Below are 21,496 nucleotides of genomic sequence, written 5' to 3' on the forward strand. Positions count from 1 at the left end.
AATGCAACTTGACCATGGAGGCACAGGTTGTATAAAAACCTAGGTTTTTATTATTATTTCTGTGTATCTTTTTTTGTATATAAAATGACAATCCTGAGTCCCTCATATATACATCAAAGACTGAATATATGGCATAATATATGCTATCTGGATATGAAAGATTAGATTAATGAAGAGTTCTGTGCAGCCAACTTATTTGTCATTGCCTAAGGACTTGCAAAGGTTTACGATTCCTTCTGTGATTTCAGCCCCTCAATGAAGTCTGACAGGAGTTTTTCACAAAAGACAGTAGCAGTCCCATAAGCTGTCTAAGCAGGAGGGCAATGCATCCGCACTGAACAAAGTATCGCTATCTAAAAAGAGACATGGTCAAATGCACACACTCAGAGCATTTTCTTTGGCTTGTCCCCCATGCCTGGAATGCTCTCCCTCCTCATTTCTGCCTCCCGGCTTCTCAGGCTTCCTTCACATTCCAGCTAAGCCTCCACTTTCCTGGTCCTCCTTCATTCTGGAGTCTTCTCTGTCTTGATTATCCCTAGTTTATCCAGTGTACCACTTGTTTGTACATAGTTCCTATATTGTCTCCCCAACTAGATCGTAAGCTTCTTGAGAACAAGGACTATATTTTACCTTCCTTTGTTTCTGGCACATAGGAGGCATTTAATAAATGTTTATTGACTGACTGACTTCAGTTTTAGAAGCAGAATATCAGCCAAAGTCAACTAACTTTGAAATGTCCCCATCTGGGACACTCATGAGTGTGTGGCATTTGGAAATGGTAGGCTTTGGGAGACAGTGACCTGGGGCTGATTGGAATGGTGAACCATGGTATGGCAGAAGACCACAAAATACAGGGATAGGGGGCTGAAGGACCATCATAGATAGGAGGCATGTCCTTTCCCCTTTTCTTCTTATGGTGTCCTGGTTCACAGCTTCAGTCACCCCAGCCTAGTTGTCTCTTTGTCTTTGAGACTGGATCTTTCAATTTCATCCTGGCCACTCATAGACCTCAGGCTATCTCCAGTCAATCAATATCTATCCATTGGACCCAGATGGCTCTGGAGGAGAAAGTAAGGCTGGTGACCTTGCACAGCCCTCCCTCACTCAAATCAAAGTCAACTACAAGTCATGTCATCATTTCCCTGATATGGTGGTCCTCTTTGAAAATGAAAGACAAACACAACCAACCTATTACTGATGGGCATGGAAGCTTTGACCTACTCCACTTCTGATCTGGGTTAGTTTGTACCTTTCTAGGCAGTGTGGAGGCCCCTGGCCCTCAGGGGCTCCCCTTAGTGGTGTCAGACTATGTGTCAATACCCAAATCACAGCTTTCCCCTGTTGTAGCTCACAGCTCCCGAGTTCAGGCTAAACCCAGTAGCAGGGCTTACAGGAATACTCCATACATGGCCACTTCATCCTAGTTACAGGTCTGATAGTCACTTATGTCAGCACTTCAAACCCATAACAACCTCTTAGGGATGAAATCACTTTAGGTCTCCCTGGAAAGTACCAATGAGAAACAGATACCATTTGGGGATTTGGGCCAATATAACAGGGGCGTCAACATAGGAGGGAGAGTCAGAAACTTAGGTTTTTATGCAACCTGTGCATCCATGGTCAAATTGTGTTGTTTCTCTGGGCCTTGATTTCTAGTGGACGGAATGTTGAACCTAGAGTGAGGAAGACCTGAGTTCAAATTATTTCAGAGGCTCATTGATTACATCCTGGTCAATTTATTTAAACTCTGTATATTTCAGGTTTCACATTTTAAAAATGATAATAATAATAGTACCTGTCTCCCAGAGTTGTTGTGAGGGGAATATGAGGCAATACTTTTAAAACATTGTGCAGATCTAAAGTGCTATATGATGCTAGCTATTCTTATTAGAGATAAACTGAAGGATTTGGAATATATGATCTCTAAAGTCTCTCCCATCCTTGAGATTCTATGAATGTAAGAAATAAAAGAAGCAGATTCTGGAAACAATGGCTTCAAAGAGAATTCCTTTCTTTGTATGTGTATATTGTTGTTTTCTCTTCCTTCTTGAAGAGGTGCATGACATCAAGGGGATGATGCCATGACAAGTGAATAGGATTTAAGTGAGGCAGGGCTGTGCAAGCCAAGTCACCAGCCTCACTTTCTGCTCCAGAGCCATCTGGATCCAGAGGTGAGGTAAAGATCAGGATGACTGGAGATGGTCTGGGAGGCAGTGGGAGACCTGGACCTTTTTAAGCTAAAGTCTTTCTCAGGTCTCAGTTTGACTGAAGCAATGCCCATTCAGTGATTAAAGCTAGGTAACAAATGAAGCAGAGAATGGCCTCTTTTACCTAGTAGAAAAAAACCAACAACCTGGGAGGAGAAGACTTCAGAGTTTCTGGCCAAAAAAGAAGAATTGTTATTTACATTCACTCTGAGCCAATCTAGGCCCAAACAATGACCAAGTGGGGCTTGGCTTGGGACCTATTGTTGACCAATCAATGAGAACTAGAGTGATTTGGGCTTTAGGAATGATCCTTAAAAAGGAATCTAGCCAGTAAACCCCAAGATATCTTATGAGATTTCTTTCCACACTAGTGGAGTGCTCGATAAGGAGTCGGAAACCTAAATGAATCCACTCTCAGTATTTACCAGCAATGTAACCATGGGCAATTCAGTTCACCTCCTTGAGGCTTAGTATCCTCACCTATGAAAGGAGAATGATAATACTTACAGCACTTACCTCAAGGGGTTATTATGATGATAAAAGAAAGTAACATAGGATCATAGTTTAAGGCTGAATGAGACCCCAGAAGTTGTCTGGTACAACCTTCTCATTTTACACCTGAGAAAGCTGAAACCCAGGGAAAATTCTTATACCAGGGAAGAAATGACTTGCCCAAAGTCACACAGGGAGTAAGTAGCCAGTGGAAGGAGGGAACTTAGGTACTTTTGCTCTACATTCAGCGATTTGTACCAGTCTACTCTCCTGCACTCATGAAGTCTTGGAACAATAAAGTGCCATATAAACTTTGAATATTAATCTTAATTATTATCATCATTGCTGCCAAGCCCACTCTCATTAGTATCCTCTTCAAATACAAAGACCAGGTAAGGGAGTATGCTATGAGATTATTGCTTACTAAGTGTTTCAGCCATTGATCTGGTATGACTTTCTGAAAGGGATGGAAACAGTATCTGAAACTGGAAAAAAAAAAAGGATATTCTCAAGTTCAATGCTCATTGAATTTATACTTGACTTCTTTGAGAGTAAATGGCATATTACAATAAAAATGAGCTATGTTTTGCACAGCACCTTTGACAAGATTATTGCATTCGCCAATACAACTCAACACATTGCTCTGGTTCACTTATTTTTTTTTTCATTTTAGGAAGGCAAAGGAAGAGGAACACATAATCACTTGTAAAAAAGGATGCTTTCACTTCCCTTATCAACAATGCCTAAAGGGATGACCTAGGAAAGCTTCGGAAATGTTCTGATTTAATTCTGAAAAGCAGAAACTAGATTTATTGAAATATTAATGCAGTTCAGGTTTCCACATTCCAAGAGACTTAAAGCAAGTGGTGATCATTACTTATTGAAACCTCCCCCAAAAGAAGGAAGAATGGAATGGTTGGTTCAGTGCCCATGATGAATAAATGGCAGCACACAGGCAAATAAAGTGCCCTAAGACCACTGGTTGGTAGCATGTTGGTTACAGACAGAGACAGGAATACATAGCCTTCTGATTTCCAGTTTGTTTGCTTTTTGGTGGGACCACTACCTTCACTGGTATTGATGAGCATACATTAGTAGTTAATGAGACATATAAATTTTTGTCAACATAACCAACATAACCAACTTCTAGCATAGAAATTCCCTTTGCTCAAGCAGAACACAGTGCATCTTTGACTTGAGGGACACAGAAATATAGTGACTTACCCAGGGTTATACAGCTAGTAAGTCTTAGAGGCTGGAATGCCAGTCTCCCTGACTCTAAATCTGATATACTAACCTCTATACCACACTACATTTAATGACATATAGAGAATTACAATTTTATAGTCATATTTCATTAGTCATAAAATACTACTCGCAGTCCCCATCATGGCACCATGAGGACAATGATTTCTTGAAGGCTATGATCTATAAGTTCTTTGAGGGCAAGTACTGTCTTTTGCCCCTTTTTGTATCTCTAGTGCTTAGCACAGTGTTTGGCCCATAGTAGGTACTCAATAAAAGTTTACTGATTGACAGCGTGATAGATTGAATGCAAAATCTAGGAGATTCTACCATACTTGAAAGACTTAGGACACAATCCTGGTGACATATTGTGTCTGCTTTCTGAGGATCGGTTTAGGTATGGAAAGTCTCCTTACTAGTCACTTGGTGAAACCATAAAACAAAGTATAATACAAAGTGGTCCTCAGTCCTGTGCAAAGTCCCCTTCTGCTTCTGCAGGGGTGGTGGCAAAGTAGTAGAAGAGGGACCAGAGGCAGGAAGTGTCAAGAAAACCATGTTAAAATCTTCTATAAACCTTAACTCCACTGTTAATACTCTTTAAATGTGACATCTCTTTCCAGTGAATGGCTGTTGATCATCATACTATGAGAGGAATTGAATCCAATCTAGGAGTATGTTGATAAATGTTTAACAACCAGACTCTGTGGAGGGGGGGGCAAGAGGAAGGAATATGCACACACACACACTTGCAAGTTTATTCTGCATCATTAACACTTCACATATTAAGTCTATACAATCAACACACAATAAATCAAAGCTCTGACTTGTGACTAATACCAATTCTGAGGTGAAAATGCTCATAATCAACATTTAACAACAACTCTCACGGGCAATCCTCTGAATTTTTCTCAATCTGACATAGTCACCCCAAATGAAACCAGAAGACCAAAAAAAAGTTATAGGGAAATGGAAGAATGGCTCGTTGATTCTCATAGAAACAAAGAAAGGGTTTATTGGGGTTGGTTTTATTACTCTTCTAAAGGAAAAAAAAGAACTGTCATTTTGTGGGAAAATTCTTCACCTCCCACTGCAGAGCTCATGATAAAAATAAGCAAAAAACCCCAAACAAATATGAAGATAATTGTTGCTTATGCAACAGCATCTATTGCAGAGGATGAAGTGCTGAAGAAATGCTGTGAAGAACTCGATAAAATGCTCCAAATGAACCCGACACATATTTTAATGGTAATATTCATGTGAAAATGGGCATAGGGAGAACAGTGAAAAATATATTGGAAAATGTGGTTTGGGATTAAAAAAGAAAGGAGATCAAATAATGGCTTGTAGATTATTCAAAAACCCTAATCTTTTTTTTTTTTCAATTTTCATATGGTCACATTCATTAATACACCTCTCTGCAAAAAAAAAAAAAAATCCAAAAACAGGTTGTAAGACAACTGTACAGCCTAAAGAGATCTAAAAGAAACAAACTTTTCTCCCTGTGATATTGATAAAATCTTGACAAAAAATAAACTCTCTGCAAATCCCCCTCCACACCTACTCCCACTGAGCTGACATCAATAGCATCTGTTCATCTTCTTAAACTTCTCGTAATGATCATCATCAGTTGCCTCTTTGTTGGGAAGACGCTTGCAATTTGGAGACCTCTCAGGTTCTGGCTTCTCTGTATCTTCCACCCTGAAGGGTCAGGTTTTTGGTTTTTCTTTGTTGCCTCCGAACTGGGGCATTGAGCTCTTCATGATAAAATCGGTTGTGCTGCACATAGTTCACAGTCCTGTTGGTTGGAACAAAAGAGGTTTCACTGCCTTTTTTTTAGTTCTGTTGCTCAGCCAGCAGGTGTGCCTATGCAGCTTCTGTCCCACTGGTATTTTTTCCTTGTTGCATTAATGCCCAAGTCCATCTCAGGGATGCTGCTCAGCATTTGATTGCACAGCATCTCTTCTGTTTTCTTAGCTGAGGAAACTTGGATGCTCTCAGGGAGCTCATAGAGAATCTTCAGCATTCTTCAGTTTCACCTTCTGCTCCTCATTTTCCACAACTTCTTTCCTCTTCTTTAGCTCAGTTTCAATGTATTTCATCATGTCATCATCTTTATCTCTTTGGTTGGTTTCTGCTGAACTTCTCCTCTTCGTTAATCCTGTCCTTGTTTCCCTCTTTAAGTTTCTTCATGTCTACCATTCGACCAGTCTTGATCTTAAGGCGATCATCCACTACAGTGGTCTCTTCTTGTACTTTGTACCCAACTAGGAGGACTACAGAACTCACCCTATTAAGTCGTCTCCTCAAGCTTTGAACTTCTTTGGTTTCCTCAGGTTTCAGCTGGACTTCCTCTCTGTCTTGTTCATCCAGCTCTGACTCTGAGTCAGTGTGGTGCTTGCAAAAGGTCTTGTCAGCCTGCATGGTCCCTAGCACACGAGCTTCCACCAGGCACTGCCATGGGGTCCTCTGATGGGGCTTCTTGGCCCCGGACCTGCACAACTGCTCAGGACTGGTTCTGGTGCGGGTCCAAAAGCCCTGTTCATATATAGTTTATTAGAGAAGATTGTCAGGAGACACTAGACATTGTGAGCATCAAATATCAAAATTAATTTGTATTTTAATAGATAGGAAATGGAGGGATAATTATGAGAGAATGTTTTTCAAATTAGATTTCTGTACCGTGTTAACTTGCTACAGTCCAAAATCAATATCAAAATAGAAGAATAAAGTGGAGATGACATACGGTTGAGGTAACTCCAGACTTGACCTATTTAAACAACTCATTGACACCACAGAATGGGAAATGGATAAAAGAACATATCTCATGGAAGACTATAACCATTTCCTAAGGAAGTTTGATATACATAAATACCAATCACCACACCACAGAGATCAGAATAAACTAGAAGTCAACATTGACCAGCAAATACCTGATATTTTCACAAAGCAGACAGATATGACAACCAAAGGCAATATCAGATGTGCTTTTAAAGAAAACTCCTTTGTAAGTTCTTACAAAGATAGTAGAAAATTTTATTTTACCACAAAACAGTGAGAAATAGTTTTAAGAAAAATGAATTTGCAGAAAGCTTACAGAGAGGCTCAACTAAGAAAATCCATCCTAAAGATGAAACCAGGAGTAGTAAAATAAATACTTAAAAAATAGAAAAGACTCTTTAAAAGGGTTTTAGAAAAGTACTAAGAGACTGGGACTGTAATTTCATTGTTATAGAGAACTCCCTTTTTTCTACCAATGCAGATCTCACCTTATTTGAAATTTATAGGTTTAGCAAATTGCCTAGAGTGAAGAAGAGATTAAGTGACTTGTGAGAGTCATGCAGCCAGTATGTATCATTAAGTAAAAATCATAGTTAATATTCATATTGCACTTTAAGATTTTCAAAATGCTTTACATTTTGCATAAATGTATAAATCTCATTTGAACCTCACGACAATCATGTAAAGTAGGTAAATATTATTATGACAGTTTTACGGATGAAAAAACTGAAGCTCAGAGAAGGGAAATGATTATACTCATGGTCACATACCTAGTAAGTATCCAAATAAGAATTTGGATATAGGTCTTCCTGACTCCACATCTAGCACTATGCCATGATAACTTTCTAGAAAAAAGAATTTCAGTGACAATGGAGCCAGCATATTTGAACTTTTAATGATGAATTGATCCATGTGCTCCATGAAAAAAAAAAGAATTAGCCTAGATTAAACAAACACTGAATTAAACAAAGTTGGGAAGAATAGCCGATTGAGACAATTAGACAACTAGGTGACATAGTGGAGAGAACACTGAGAGTCTAGAGTCACTTAGACTTGAATTCAAATCTGGCCTCAGAAACTCCAAGTTGTCTGACCCTGAGCAAGTCACTTAACTTCTCTCTGCCTCAGCTTCCTCAACTATAAAATGGGAATAATAGAGGACTATTGAGCAGATCAAATGAGATAAGTGCTTAGAATAGTGCCTGGCATATAACAGATAATAAATGTTTATTCCCTTCTTTTCCCCCTTGCATTAGAGGTAAGAAAATTTTGAGGCATTGAGAACTTTATTCTCCACATATCAGAAAGAGAGGAGAATGCAAGAAGAAGCAATGACCAGGGGGATATTAACAACTTTTCCATATGACTACTCACCCATCTCTACAAATATTTTCTGAGAATGGTCTGCATCAGAGATTTCAAACACATAGCCCTTCAACTGCCAATAGCCCACAACAATCCCAAATGGGGCCCAAACCACATAAAATTGTAACTGGGAAATATTTAACAAATAAATAAAAACAAAATAGATTTCTAAATGCAAAGCCTCAAGTGAAATTCATAGAAATGTGAGAAAGATTGTTCTAACAATCCACACTGAGGAAACAAAATGGATAAAAAAATTGATCTAGTCCAAACTGTGAAACAGAGAGAAAAGATATTCTGTCCAGTTAGTCCATCAGTATATATATCTTACAACTTCACTGAAATGTATGGCAGTAGGGTGCTCAATCTTACTTTTTTCTCATGTAGACTACTGACATTGTAAGCATTTATAACACCTTAATTTCTGACTGCATGCTCTTCCATCCCCAGTACACTATGCCTTTTAACAAAGATTAAAATAATTTTTAAAAAATCCACTAAAACCGATCAGTCATTGGTCTGATTATGTCTGACTTTTTTTTTTTTTGCAAGATACCACACATATAGTGCCCCAAGCTCTCCAAAGAAAGGAGAGAGTCCTAACTATTTCATGAACTGGGCCTGGGATTAAATAGTAGGAGAACATCATAGAATCATGGAATGACATAGTGACCTTAATCCAACCCCTTCATTTTATGGATAAGTAAACCGAATCCCACAGAAATGAAATGACTTGTCTTAGGCGACACAACAATTTAGCGGCAGAGAACACAGGTTCTTGCAATCTTGAATCCTCGACCTTTAACACTGTATTTTTGGTATATACATCAAAGTAAAGATCAGCCTTTGTATTTTGTGTGGAGTCAAAGCAAGTAGACCTCAAAAGAGCTGCTCTGTAAGGCACAAAGCAAGTCTTCCACAGGGCTCAGGCACCTACCTGCTTTGAGCTTCACAGTATATTCAAGACGTGTATTCCCAGAATCTCAAGTTCCAACAGTAAACCAGTGACAAAGCTGATTTTCAAATGGTTTTAATGACAGACAATCTGCATACCAATTGACTCATTTGCGCACATGATGGCTTAGAACAATACAGGGAAAATATGTAAAAAGGTCTGTAATGGTGTATGACAATTGCTTCCAAGTATGCTGACCTTTGGTAAATGAAACAAACAGAAAGTACAGTACTCTTTTGATGAGACATTAATGAATGATTAAGAATGGATACAGCTGCATCATCGGCAGGCACTTTGTTAAAAATATTCTTTTCATTTCATGTCTGTCCCGTAATTATAATGGAAGCATTGTGCAAGTCAGCCAGTAAGCGCATGCAGTAAAATATTTATGTTTTATAATAGTCGTATGGTTTCCAAGAGTGTAGTGTCGAGTATAGACACTTTCCCCTTTTCCCCTTGTCACCTCATCTTTACCATGTAAAAATGTGCTATATAGCCCCAGAGGAAGCCCTGAAACAAAAGCCTCACTAGGTATTTGTGGATTGTGCTGTGTCCAAAAGGAAAGGTGCTCCTGCTTCCTTCTATAATTTTTATTTAGCTATATTCAGGTGAGGAGGGAATAGATTATAATTTCCTGAATTATCTCTGTGCTTCAGTTGGGGTTCTATGGTATGGATAAGACTCATAGGTAGACAAGGTGATAAGATAAAACAATTCACCAGGATTTCAAACAGTAAGTACTATAGCTCAAGAATGTTGTAAAAATAGAATAGAGAGAATTAGGAAAATAAACCTACACTTTTACTAGCCATGGGAAAATGGACAAACAGTTCACCTCTCCCAGGTGTGCTTATTCCATACAATTCTAGAATGAAAGCAACCTTGGAGATCACAGATATAATCTCAGAGCTGGAAGAGATCTCAGGTGCCATTTGCATGAGTTCATGCCCAGTCCATAATCTCTTCCTTTCCAAAAAGTGGGTATCTAGCCTCAGTTTGAACCCTGAAGACAGGGAAAGAATGCTAGATTTGGAGTCCTGACTCCACTACTAACTAGATGACCTTGGCCAAGTCACAATGTCCTTCAGTTTCAGAATCCTCATTTATAAAATGAAAGGGCTGGAGCAGTTGACCTCCAAGGTCCCTTTCAGATTTAGATCTCTTTATGATGGATACTGATAGGGGAGAATAAGTTTCATTACTTCAATTTTGAACAGCTCTCATTATCAGGAAATTTTTTCCTTACACTGAACTAACATACCTGCCTCACTGTAACATTCACCCTTTGGAATCACTTGTACATTCTGGAGTTAATAGATGAGTTAAGTAAGTACCAGGGAGGTTATATGTTTTACCTAAGGCTACACAGGTTGTAATTTAGTGATTAGCACTCAACCTTGCGTTCTCACTCTTGGCTCTCAGTCTGATTGATGGTCCTTCCATTAACCGGCTACTGCCTTCTAGGAGTAAGTATAATCACAGTTCTTCCCATAGCCAGTTAACTCTAATTTGTATCACTAAGGAGAGCAGGATGAAGCTCTGAACTCCATGATGAACTCTGGGAGAAATCAGTTGGCTACTACTCTCTATCCTTATCCCCAAATGCCTACAGGAGGAAGAGAGAGAAGGAAAAGGAGGTATAATTAGACAAACAGACTTATTTGTGTATTTGTACATATTTGCATATTTGTACACATTTGTACAAATGCTGACCACATTGGCCCTTCCTGTCTTAATTCTCTGTCCATCCTATACACCCTGCTGCTGTCTGTTTGCACATATACATACACTACATCTACATCTGTCTGCTTGTCTCGCTCTGACTCTTTCTGTCTCTGCATTTCTGTCTCTGTCTCTCTTTCATCTGTATGTCGATCAGAAAATTGAATGGGGAGAGAATTTTTCTTGCTCCAAGTCTGTCTACAATTAATTCTATGAAAGGCTAAAAAAATCTTTCTGTCTGTTTTAATCTTGAACCTTCTGACCGTACCTGGGTTATTGATGAGCATGTAGGGTTTTGTATCTACCCAAGAGCGAAGAAGGAGGACAAAGAAGGAGAAAGGAGTCACGTTTACTTTAACTCCTGTCATGCTGAGCACAGGCAACAGGAGCCCCTCTCCCCTCCTTGGCCTTGGTCTCCAGGACACTGCTTCGTTATGGAACGTGGAGAGCTTTGTTATGTCACAGGGTGGGAAGTGAGATGCATGGCGTTTTCTAGGTGGCAAAGGAGGCAAACATCTTAGGGCGATTGTCACTTATAACTCTCCCGCAAACTCTCCCCATAAGCCTCCAATTTCTCCAGTTCTTAGTCCTTGCCAATTCTGGAAGAAGAGAAAAGGGAAAAAATAACACACACACACACACACACACACACACACACACACACACAGACTTTGGCACATTAGGTACTTTAGGGATTATTGTTGTTCTGCTTGCCCCATTTTCCATTTTGTACCTTTGCATATTTTTAAAAATTTACTTTTCATTTTGACACACGTAGTGGCAACTCTAGGAAGTGAGGAAGATTTTATATTTTCTGGTTGGATATGAAAATATATTGGAGATATATATTGGAGATAGGTAAGTAATTTGCCTCACTCAGGAAGACACTCCTCTTTGTTTTAAGAAATATTTCCTTTCATTGTCATTTCTTCCTCCACACCACCTCTCATGTCTGGTCCCTTCTCTATTCTCTCAGCTACCACCCTACGCCAGACCTTCATCACCTCTCTCCTGGACTATTAGGAGAATCTCTGAACTGGTCTTCCTATCTTAATTTTCTGTCCACTCAATCCATCCTATACACTCTGTGGCCAAAATTACTTTCCCAAAATACAAGCTTGACCCTGTTACTCTTTCACTAAGTAAATTCTAGTGGTTCTCTGTGGCTTCTAAGAAATAAAAGCTTCTCTGACTGACTATTAAAGACCTTCAAAACCTGACCCCAATGTCCCCTTCCAATTTTATTATTCATCACTCCCTATTGGGGACCCTATGGTCTAGCCAAACTATTTGACATATACGATATTCTATCTCGTATCTCTGTGTTTTTGACCTCCATGAACCCTATGCCTGGAAAACATTATCTTCCCACTTGATACTCTCAGACTCTCTCATTCCCTTCGAAAGTCTGCTTCTGTACCATTAAGCCATTCCTGATCACCCAGACGATAGCATCCTCTTTCCTCAAATTGTCTTGTGCTTATTTTGCATATTGTTGACATATATTGGACTTATTTATATGTTTCTCATCTCCCCAAATAGATGGGGTCAGGGACAATTTCATTTTTGTCTTTGTGATCCCCCTCCCCCAGCCTAGCATAATTCCTGGCACCAAGTTGGCATGTACTAAATGCTTTTTGATTGACTGAATGATTAGTTTTTATTGATGCCATCAGCTTTTCTAGCGCCTTTATCTTCAAATACAGCCCTTCATGTCTCTGCCACTTAGAAGGCTGTTCTCCAAAACAAAGGACAAAAAAGAAAGAGGAAAAATAGCAAATATATCAGGTGAGAGTATGTGCAACATTTCCCCTGCCTCCCTTTACCAACCCAAACATAGTCTCCCATATCTCCAGCAATGAGAGGGAAATACATTGCCTCATCTCTTTTTGGGGGCCAGGCTGGTCAATATAATTAGACAGTGTTCAGTTTTAATTTCTATTACTATTGTCTTTTCCACAGTGCGCTTGTTGTCATCATGATAGCCATTGTAAATGGTGTTTTCCTGCTTTATAAGAAAAAAGACACTCTTTGCAAGAGAGAGTCGAGACTGATGAGTCCAAAGGTGTGTGGGTTTTCCTCACAGGACACCATTCAGGGGATTGGCTGAAGACCATTCTGCTCTGAAGGTAGAGATAAAGTCTGCCAAGGATGGAGGAGTCCAGAGTAGGCAAAATGATTTCCTACTGCCATATGGTACTCCAAACCCATCAGTCTTAGAGGGGGTAGAAAATAAACCTTTGAGTAGACCTGAATTGTGGGGATTTTTGAGTGGTCTGTGGCACTGGCATCCTTCTCCATGGATGTTCTCTCGACTCCTGGCTAAGGCCTCTCTTTCAGCAATGCAGATGCCCACTAACTGACTTTAAATGGATGATGAAAAACCAAAGTGACAATCGTGGTCCTCAGTACAGAGCTGGGGGCTCTGGTGGAAGAAAGCAGATAGCATTTTCATTTTAACACCATGGGAAACAAAGGAGGAGAAATCCATCATTGGCAAGAGTCTGTGAGTGATATTAGAAAGGAAAGGGATTTCATTTATGACATGCTACAGATAACTAAGCTCTCCTTCCTCTCCCCCAAAGCCTCATTCTATAAAACCGTCCCTTTAAAAACAAGTGTCCAAGCCAAAGGGCTTTTCGGCTTCTCCGATTAATGTGACATTGATTTAAGCTCAGCTTGTTAGCTTTTCAATCCTTGAGTAGAACTGGGGTTTGAATAACTAAGTAAGCTTGTGATGAGCTTGCTACATCATTTTTGTTTTCTTAAGATCACCACTAATGCATGGAGTCAGCATGAAATCACTGCTGTCCTCTGCTTTATTACCCACCGAAAGCAATACTGCAGCAAATGTCTTCCTGGAATTTTGGGGGCAACTCAAGATTTATATCCCATGTCCACTGAAACAAACATTCTCTTAGGATCTTGGCATCATCCAAGCTTTTACTTCTTCTGATGCTGTTTCTGTTTGGTACTGATTTTCTACTCCATTCTGTCCTTTTACTTATTTTCCTCTGACCTGTAAAAAACAAAACAAAACACAGCTCAGTCTTATTTCTTCCTTCCTGCTAAAATATAAATATCAATGTTCCTACACTAAGGTCAGAGAAGATCTGTGGCAGGTAGCCCATAAAGTTTTAAGTGGTTTTTCCTCCTCCATCCTCTCTTTCATCACTTTCCTTACCCTTCATCAAAACTTAACGGTCCTATTTCTCTTTCCCCGAGGGTAGGGATAGGGAACCTGTGGTCTGGAGGCCAAATTTAGCCTTCTAGGTCCTCAAGTGCTGCCTTTTGACTGACTCCAAACTTCACAGAACAAATCCCCTTAATAAATGGATTTATTCCGTAAAACTTGGACTCAGTTAAAAGGCTGCCCCCAAAGATCTGGAAGGTCACATGTGGCCTAGAGACCATAGGTTCCTCACCCACATGGCCTAGAGCCATGCCGAGCAATGAGACTGAATCTAACAGATGAATTCACAATAGGTGTTAATAGCTGAAGATGTCTCATTCATAGATTACAGAATTTATAACTGAGAGCACTTTATCATCTAACCTAAGCATTTTTAATCTTTTATTTTTTATGTGTCATGGGCCTCTTGGGCAGTTTAGGATAGTCTCTATGCCCTTTCTCAGAATAACTTATTTAAATGAATAAAGTAAAATACAAGAGATTATAAAGGAAATCTATTTTATCAAAATGTATATAAGGTTTGTGAGTTGCCTGTGTAGGTTAAGTATATGTCCATGTAAGTTATCTAACTGCAGTTCACAAAAAGACATGGAGACATGTCTCTGGAATCTTGCCCACTTCTCTCCAAAGGAAACTTTTTTCTATCGGAGGGAAATAGAGGAAAGGACCATTACATTAGTCTCTTTGCCCACTTCACAGAGAAGGTACTAGAATTGAATTATAATTATCAGCCCCCTTAAATTTCCCTAGTTTAGGGGAATAATCTTTTTCTCAGGGTCAAATCATTTTTCTTGTCACTATCTCTTAAGAAGAAAGGGGGTATCCCGTGTTCATCTGAAAGCTTGACCCTTTCCAAATGCAAGTTACATAGAAACAACCATCAACAATAGTGAATAGTGAGTAAACCCAGTAATATAAGTACAGAGCAAACAGAAATTAGAGAAGTTAGAGAAACTGGAATAAACTAGATAATACACAAAGTAAAGGAGCAAAATATTTCAGCTCAACCAAGAAAGACTCACCAAAGGGGAATTTCTCTGAAATCTCTAGGGAGGCAAATTGGAAATCATGGTTGAAGAACGAGTTTTCCCCTACATATTTACCTTCCAAAATATTTCCTTTCTGTCCTCAGCATTGGTCCTGAGAGACACTGGAATCTCATTCATATGTCCTTTCTCTTGAAGCAGGAAGAAAGAAAACTGTCTCTTGGCCCCAGAGGTCTTGTTTCAACTCTGCCTCTCATGAAAGCATACCATGTAGTCATCATTTTCTTCAAAAAGCTTATGTAAATATTGCAGAGTTGAGACTAGGATTATAATTTTTAAAAACAGAAGATGGTGGAGAAAAGGTGGGGACTCAACTGAGTTCTCCCAAATTACTCTCCAAACAATTTCAAATAATGCCTCAAAATGAATTCTGGACTAGCAGAACCCATCAAAGGATAGAATGAAACCATTTTCCAGCCTAAGGCAACTTAGAAGATCAATAGGAAATATCTGTCACACCAGGGTGAGAGTGGAGTACAGTCCAGTGCAGGTTGTATCAGCATAAGCCAGGCCCCAGCAAACCAGCAAGTATGACAGCAGCAGCAGTGGCTTCTGGCTTTCAGAGCTCTCAGCTCACAGACTGTAAGAGGGTTAGACAACTGGTCAGAAGGAGATTCTAGAGGGTCCCTCTGCTGGCACTGGGTGTAGGACTCTATTGCCATTGTACATATAAATATCCAGGTCACAGTCCTGGGTCCTAGTCCCAGGGCGAGAAAGAACACTAGCATACCAGAGCTTGCAGCCCCAGAGGACCAGGGACCTGGTCACAGTTCCAGGGTGGAAAAGAGTGCTTGTGGTCATTCATAGACAAGAGCACAGGCTGGGAAAGCAGTAATCATACCTCTTCTTAAATCATACTGTCTTAGAAGAGCCAAAAACTTACAGACCCCCAGAACTTGCTCTAACAGTCAAATTGAGTCAATCATTCTGAGCAATTAGGAACTATGCCCAAAGGGCTAAAAAACTTTGCCTACCATTTGATCCCACAAAGCCATTACCAGGTTTGTATTCCAAAGAGAATTTTTAAAAGAGGAAAAAGACCTATATACACAAATATTTATAGCAGCTCTTTTTGTGGTAGCAAAAAACTGGAAACTGAAGGGATATCCATCAATTGGGAAATGGTTGAACCAGTTGTGGCATATAATTGTGATGGAACACTACTGTGTTATAAGAAATGATGAGCAAGATGTTCTCAGAAATAATCACATGAACTGATACAAAGTAGGATGAGCAGAACCAGGAGAACAGTGTACATACAGAGGGTCAGCAATACTGTGTGATGATCAATTGTGAATGACTTAGATGTTCTCAGCAATGCAATGATTCAAGATAATTCCAAAGATCTTATAATGACAAATGTTATCCGTCTCCAGTGAAAGAACCAATGGAGTCTAAATGCAGATCAAAGCATACTTTCTAAAAATTTGATTTTTCTTGTGGTCTTTTTTTCTGATCTGTGTTTTCTTCCACAGTCTGACTAATATGGAAATATCTTTTGCATGACTGCACATGTATAACCTATGTCAAATTGCTTGCCCTCTTAATAAAGTGAGAAGAGAGGGAGGAGGAAAATTTGGAATTTAATTTAAAAAAAAGAATGCTAAAAATTTTGTTTTTATATGTAATAGGGGGAAATATGATGCTAAACATATTTTTAGAAATGAAAAAAAAATTTAAAAATGGATTCATGCACCCCAGGATAAGAGCCCTCAACTAGACCAACTTCCTCATTGTAAAAATGGAGACATTGAAGCCCAGAGAGGATTAATCATCTTTTCGTTTTCTTTTATGGAGGGGAGAGGCAAGGCAATCAGGGTTAAGTGACTTGTCCAAGGTCATACAACTAGTAAGTGTCAATCCTCTTTTGCCTGAAGTAACATAGGTAATAAGTAGTAGAACTGGGGTTTGAACCTAAGTTCTTTGTTTTCAAATCAGGATCCTAATCAACTCCACTATGCTGCCGTTTTATTGTTGTGTCATTCTTTCACAGAAAACAATGTTGTTGTAACAAAGGACTTTCTCAAGTTGGCCAGAGAAATAACGAAAAAATTGGATTCAAGAATCACTAATAAAAGAGAGTTCATCTCTGCCTCCTTCTCCCCTCCCCCAACTGCCAGTACAGCAGATTAGAGAAGGAAATATTTTTGGACAGATAGGCATTTCCCTCTCAAATCATCCCACGGACATGTGGTTTATGCAAACCTGGCTTGGCTCCCACGAATCATCTCTTGCCTGCCTTTGCTTTGTTCCAGCATCCATTTCTGAAGCAAGGACCTTTAAGGCTCCAAGTCTTCATTATATGGCTTCATAGATTTTAAGCTGAAAGAGATCCCAGAGTTGTTCTAGTAGGGTTTGGGAGTTGTCCACACTGGTTGTGATTTTATGGAGGTTTTCTTTCTCTGGAGGAGAGTGGGGCCTCAGAGGTTAAGCTGCTGGCTCAGGGTAATGCAGATAGTGCCTGAGCCAGACCTGAGGTCAGGTCCTCTGACTCCCAATCCAGCACTCTTCCCCAGTGTTCCGAGCTACTTCTTTTTCATCAGTGAAAGTCAAAGCTTCTGGACAGCCTTGGATAAGGAGCAGTAGATGCAATTTCTTTGATGTGCTTTGTTTAAAAAACATCCTCATTCTTCCACTCATGGTTGCATTTTAACCTGCCTCCTGATGGTAAGGCCTCTCTTTTTTGGAGGTAATTAAAGCTCCATGAATGTTTGACTTTTAAATTTTCTTTTGTTGCTCCAACTGGTGTCTTGGATATTCCCGAGTTAAACATGAGCGGAAATTGTTCTGAAGTGGTAAGAACAGGGGAGTGAAGATGTGAAAGGAGCAAACAGAGTGTGAATGGCTGGAAGAGGGGGAAGACAGCTGTGGACTGCTTTTCACAGCTCTGGTAAACATGACTGGTATTGTTTGCTATTTATTGAGAACCCGCAGTGTGCTGGGTCTGACACAGAATACAGAAAGCCGGGTGTGGGGGGGGGGGGGGGCAGGACACAGAGACACATACAGAGGGAGAGAGAGAGAGACAGATAGAGATACACAGAGAGACACAGAGACAGAGACAGACTGAAAGACACACACATGGGGGTGGGGGGAGAGACAGAGACACACAGACGGACATACACACACACAAAGGGAGAGAGAGAGAATGTCTGACTTGTTCAGTAGTTTCAGTCCTGTTTGACTCTTTATGACCCCATTGGGGTTTTTTGTCAGGTCCTGGAGTGGTTTCCCATTTTCTTCTCCAGCTCATTTTACAGATGAGGAGACTGAGGCCAATAGGGTTGAATGAGTTGCCCAGGGTTACACAGCTAGTGTCTGAGGCCAGACTTGAACACAGAAGGATGAGTCTTTCTGACTTTAGAATTGATGTTGTCCCTGGTAGCCCATGCTTGTCTGCCTCTTAGCTGTCCTGTCATCCCAATGTGAAATTTTCAGCAAAGGGAGGAGGAGAGTTTTTAGATCTTTTTCTTCCTATAGTCCCCACTCTGAGCCCTGCAGTGATAGTGAGGAGGAGACACTAACTTCTGTGAAGTTAGGATTCAGTCAAAGGGCCAGACTTGAGGAATTAGAGGGCCAAAGGTGGCCTCGGGGCTGCAGGTTCCCCACCCCTGATCTGGTTTAATCCTTCTATTTTACAGATGAAGAAGTTAAGGCCCAAAGGAATTTAGCAAGGAACTTGCTGAAGTTTAAAGGGCCAGGAAGCAGCAAGACTTGAGTTTCAACCCTAGGTTGTCTGACCTCTGTCCATTCTACTATGCTAGACTGGTACTTGTAGGACTCATGGCCCATGGAATCTTCTTAGCTTTCTAGGACCACCATTTGCAAAGAGGTTGCATTGAGGTTCCCCTTTCCATGGGCTAGGGATTTCTTGCTATTAAAAATAGGGCCCAGCAAAGTAAGCCAGTCAGTTAATAAACGAATAAAATAAATAATAAATACTATATGGCAGGCACTGTACTGAGCATTGGGGATGCAAAGTAAGGTAAAAGATGATCCCTGCTGTCAAGAATCTCACAGTCTAATGAGGAAGACAATATACAAACAACCATATACAAGCAAGTTATATACAAAACAAATTTGAAATAATCAGCAGAGGGAAGGCATTAGAATTAAGAGGGATTTTCAGAACTACATACTGACTTTGGTCAGATGTAATCATTCACAAAGCCAATGGCAGGACTTCACAGGTTGCTCCCTGGGGTAGGCTGTCCACAGCTAGGCTTCCTAACCTCCCGGTGTCAGGTAGCTTGGAGAGATTATCCGCTACAGAAGCATGGGGCAGGGTAGACATAGTCACTCTTCAGAAACAAAAGACAAAAATTCTCATCAGTCCTTTGCCCCTATTTAGCAAGATTTGACATTCCTTGTTTTGTAAGGTTTTCATACATTAGAATCAGATGAGAATTTAACAAATTAATCTATTTACACCAGCTTTCTCTGATTGCAGATTTTAATTCAGTTGAACAATTGTCATAGCAATAGAAAATGAGCTGTAGGGGTTTTTACAACAGTAAGACATATAGTGAGGAAACTGTCTCTATCAGACCCAGGGGGCTCATCAAACAGTCCATGCTTGTCTGGTCACAGAGTTTCTACAAGGAAAATAATCTTTTACTATCTCCTTTTCTCCTCCCATGTTTTTTGGTATGGTATTTGTAAGGAAGAGGGTACCTAGTGACCAGCCTTTCTTGTGTGCTGTGAAGTCCAAAGTAACTCTTGGATTTTCAGAAAGGAAGATTGCTTCCAAATATTCCTATCTAAGATGAGAGTTGGGAACTGATTTCATGCATATTCTCTTTTAAAATTTAGTACTTTTTGTTACATTTTATGTTCTGAATTGTCTCCCTTCCTCCCCATTCCACATTAGAGAAGGACACCATTGGCACAGAATATATTTATTCTGTATATAATATGTTCATATATATAAACATGTATATTTCTATATTACATATTTTATACATAATGCATATACACATACATTTGTATATATATTAGATGCAATACATGTTATCTGTAATATACACTTTATATATATATTCAATACATCACATATTATCCATAATATATACACAGTTGTATGTTTAGGTACATTATATATAAATAGATATGCATATACACAAATGTATTTATACATATAGTACGTATATGTGTGTATGTGTATAAAACTATGCCACGCGTACTTCTATTTATCAGTTCTTTCTCTGGAGGTGGATAGCATCTTCCTTCATAGGTCTTTTGTAGTTGATTTGAGTATTTGTAATACTCAGAATAACTTAGCTGTTCATCGTTATTCTTTGACCAATATTGCTGTTATCATATGGCCTCTTTTGCCTAGTCAAAAAAAAATCAGGCTGGGAGAGGAAAACCCTCCAAGTTTCTGGTCAAAATAGAAACAATTGCTATTTACTCTCACTGAGCAATCAGAGCCCAAATAATGTCCAAGTGAGGCTTGGACTGGGACCTTTTGTTGGTCCATCAATGAGAGCCAGAGTGATTTGGTTTTAAGGCATAGTCCTTAAAAAGAAATCTAGCCTGTAAACTCCAAGATATCTTGCTAGATTTCAGTGATCAAAATTTATATTCCTTTGGGCACAGAACCCACAGGTAAGGGTGGACAGAGGGAGAAGAAGGAAGGAAGGAAGGACGGAAAGAAGGAGCTATATTGCTCAATGGAATTGGGCAATTGGATGCCCAGTGGGGTACCTCCTACTACTCAGAGACTGTTGTTTGCCCTTGGTTCTTAAGAGGACCATGATCTCAGGAAGGTGAAGTCATAACTTGCAAGTGAATTGGATTTAAGTGAGAGATGGCTGTGCAAAGTCAACAGTCTCACTTTCTCCTCTGGAGCCATCTAGGTCTAGTGGCAAGAGATAGATCAAAATGATTACAGATGGCCCTGGATGCAGTCGGAGACTTTGGCCCATTCTGTGATTAAGACTAGGTAAGAAATGAGGTAGTGAATGACCTTTTTCACATAATAAAAAAAATTAATCTGGGAGGAGAAGACCCTCAGGGTTTCTGGCCTTCCACCATTTATCCTTCACACATATAAATAGCACATCTTTAATCATCATGCATTTCTCTGATGACATCCTCTACAGTGACAGAAGCCCCCAAAATCCTCCTCTGATGCTTCATCATGGCACAGTGGTGATACTTAGTTCTCAAAAAGTAAGATGGTGAAGTACAAATATTATCAAGTTTTGCCATGCTGGGAAGGCAACAGAGTTAGAATGCTGTCCAAGGACCAGCCTAATTAAGTGCAAAAAAAGCTCATCTCTAGTAAGTGGTGAATTCCTTGACCATGGCAATCCATGAAGCAAAGTATGAAAATTAACTAGATTCTATATCTATATCCAAATCTCTCTCTCTCTGTATGTATGTATATATATAGTTTTCTATCATCTATCTAGCTTTCTAACTAGTTATTTCTTTCTATCTAGTCTTTCTAGTTACTTGTCTAGTTTTCTACCTAGTTATCTGTCTAGTT

At 39.6% G+C, this 21,496-nt stretch overlaps 1 protein-coding gene, 1 long non-coding RNA gene and 1 pseudogene across 2 annotated transcripts in view; 1 reads left to right on the forward strand and 2 right to left on the reverse strand.

The window, feature by feature from the left end:
- The window catches only part of LOC140512653 (uncharacterized), a 75,646-nt gene extending 64,453 nt beyond the window's left edge, over positions 1–11,193 (reverse strand). Inside the window, exon 1 of the mRNA XM_072621949.1 lies at positions 11,033–11,193. Within this exon, the coding sequence (XP_072478050.1) occupies positions 11,033–11,132 (100 nt within the window). The 5' untranslated portion in view covers positions 11,133–11,193. The remainder of the gene's footprint in view (positions 1–11,032) is intronic.
- On the reverse strand, positions 5,522–6,907 carry LOC140511209 (splicing factor C9orf78 pseudogene; annotated as a pseudogene).
- A 75-nt stretch (positions 11,194–11,268) lies between the features above and the next one.
- Positions 11,269–13,019, forward strand: LOC140511210 (uncharacterized). Its single transcript, XR_011969468.1, has 2 exons — positions 11,269–11,622; positions 12,727–13,019. It is a non-coding gene; the product is annotated as an uncharacterized lncRNA (long non-coding RNA).
- Positions 13,020–21,496: the final 8,477 nt, after the last annotated feature.

This window comes from Notamacropus eugenii, chromosome 6 (assembly GCF_028372415.1).
Source record: "Notamacropus eugenii isolate mMacEug1 chromosome 6, mMacEug1.pri_v2, whole genome shotgun sequence".
NCBI classification, from domain to species: Eukaryota; Metazoa; Chordata; class Mammalia; order Diprotodontia; family Macropodidae; genus Notamacropus; species Notamacropus eugenii.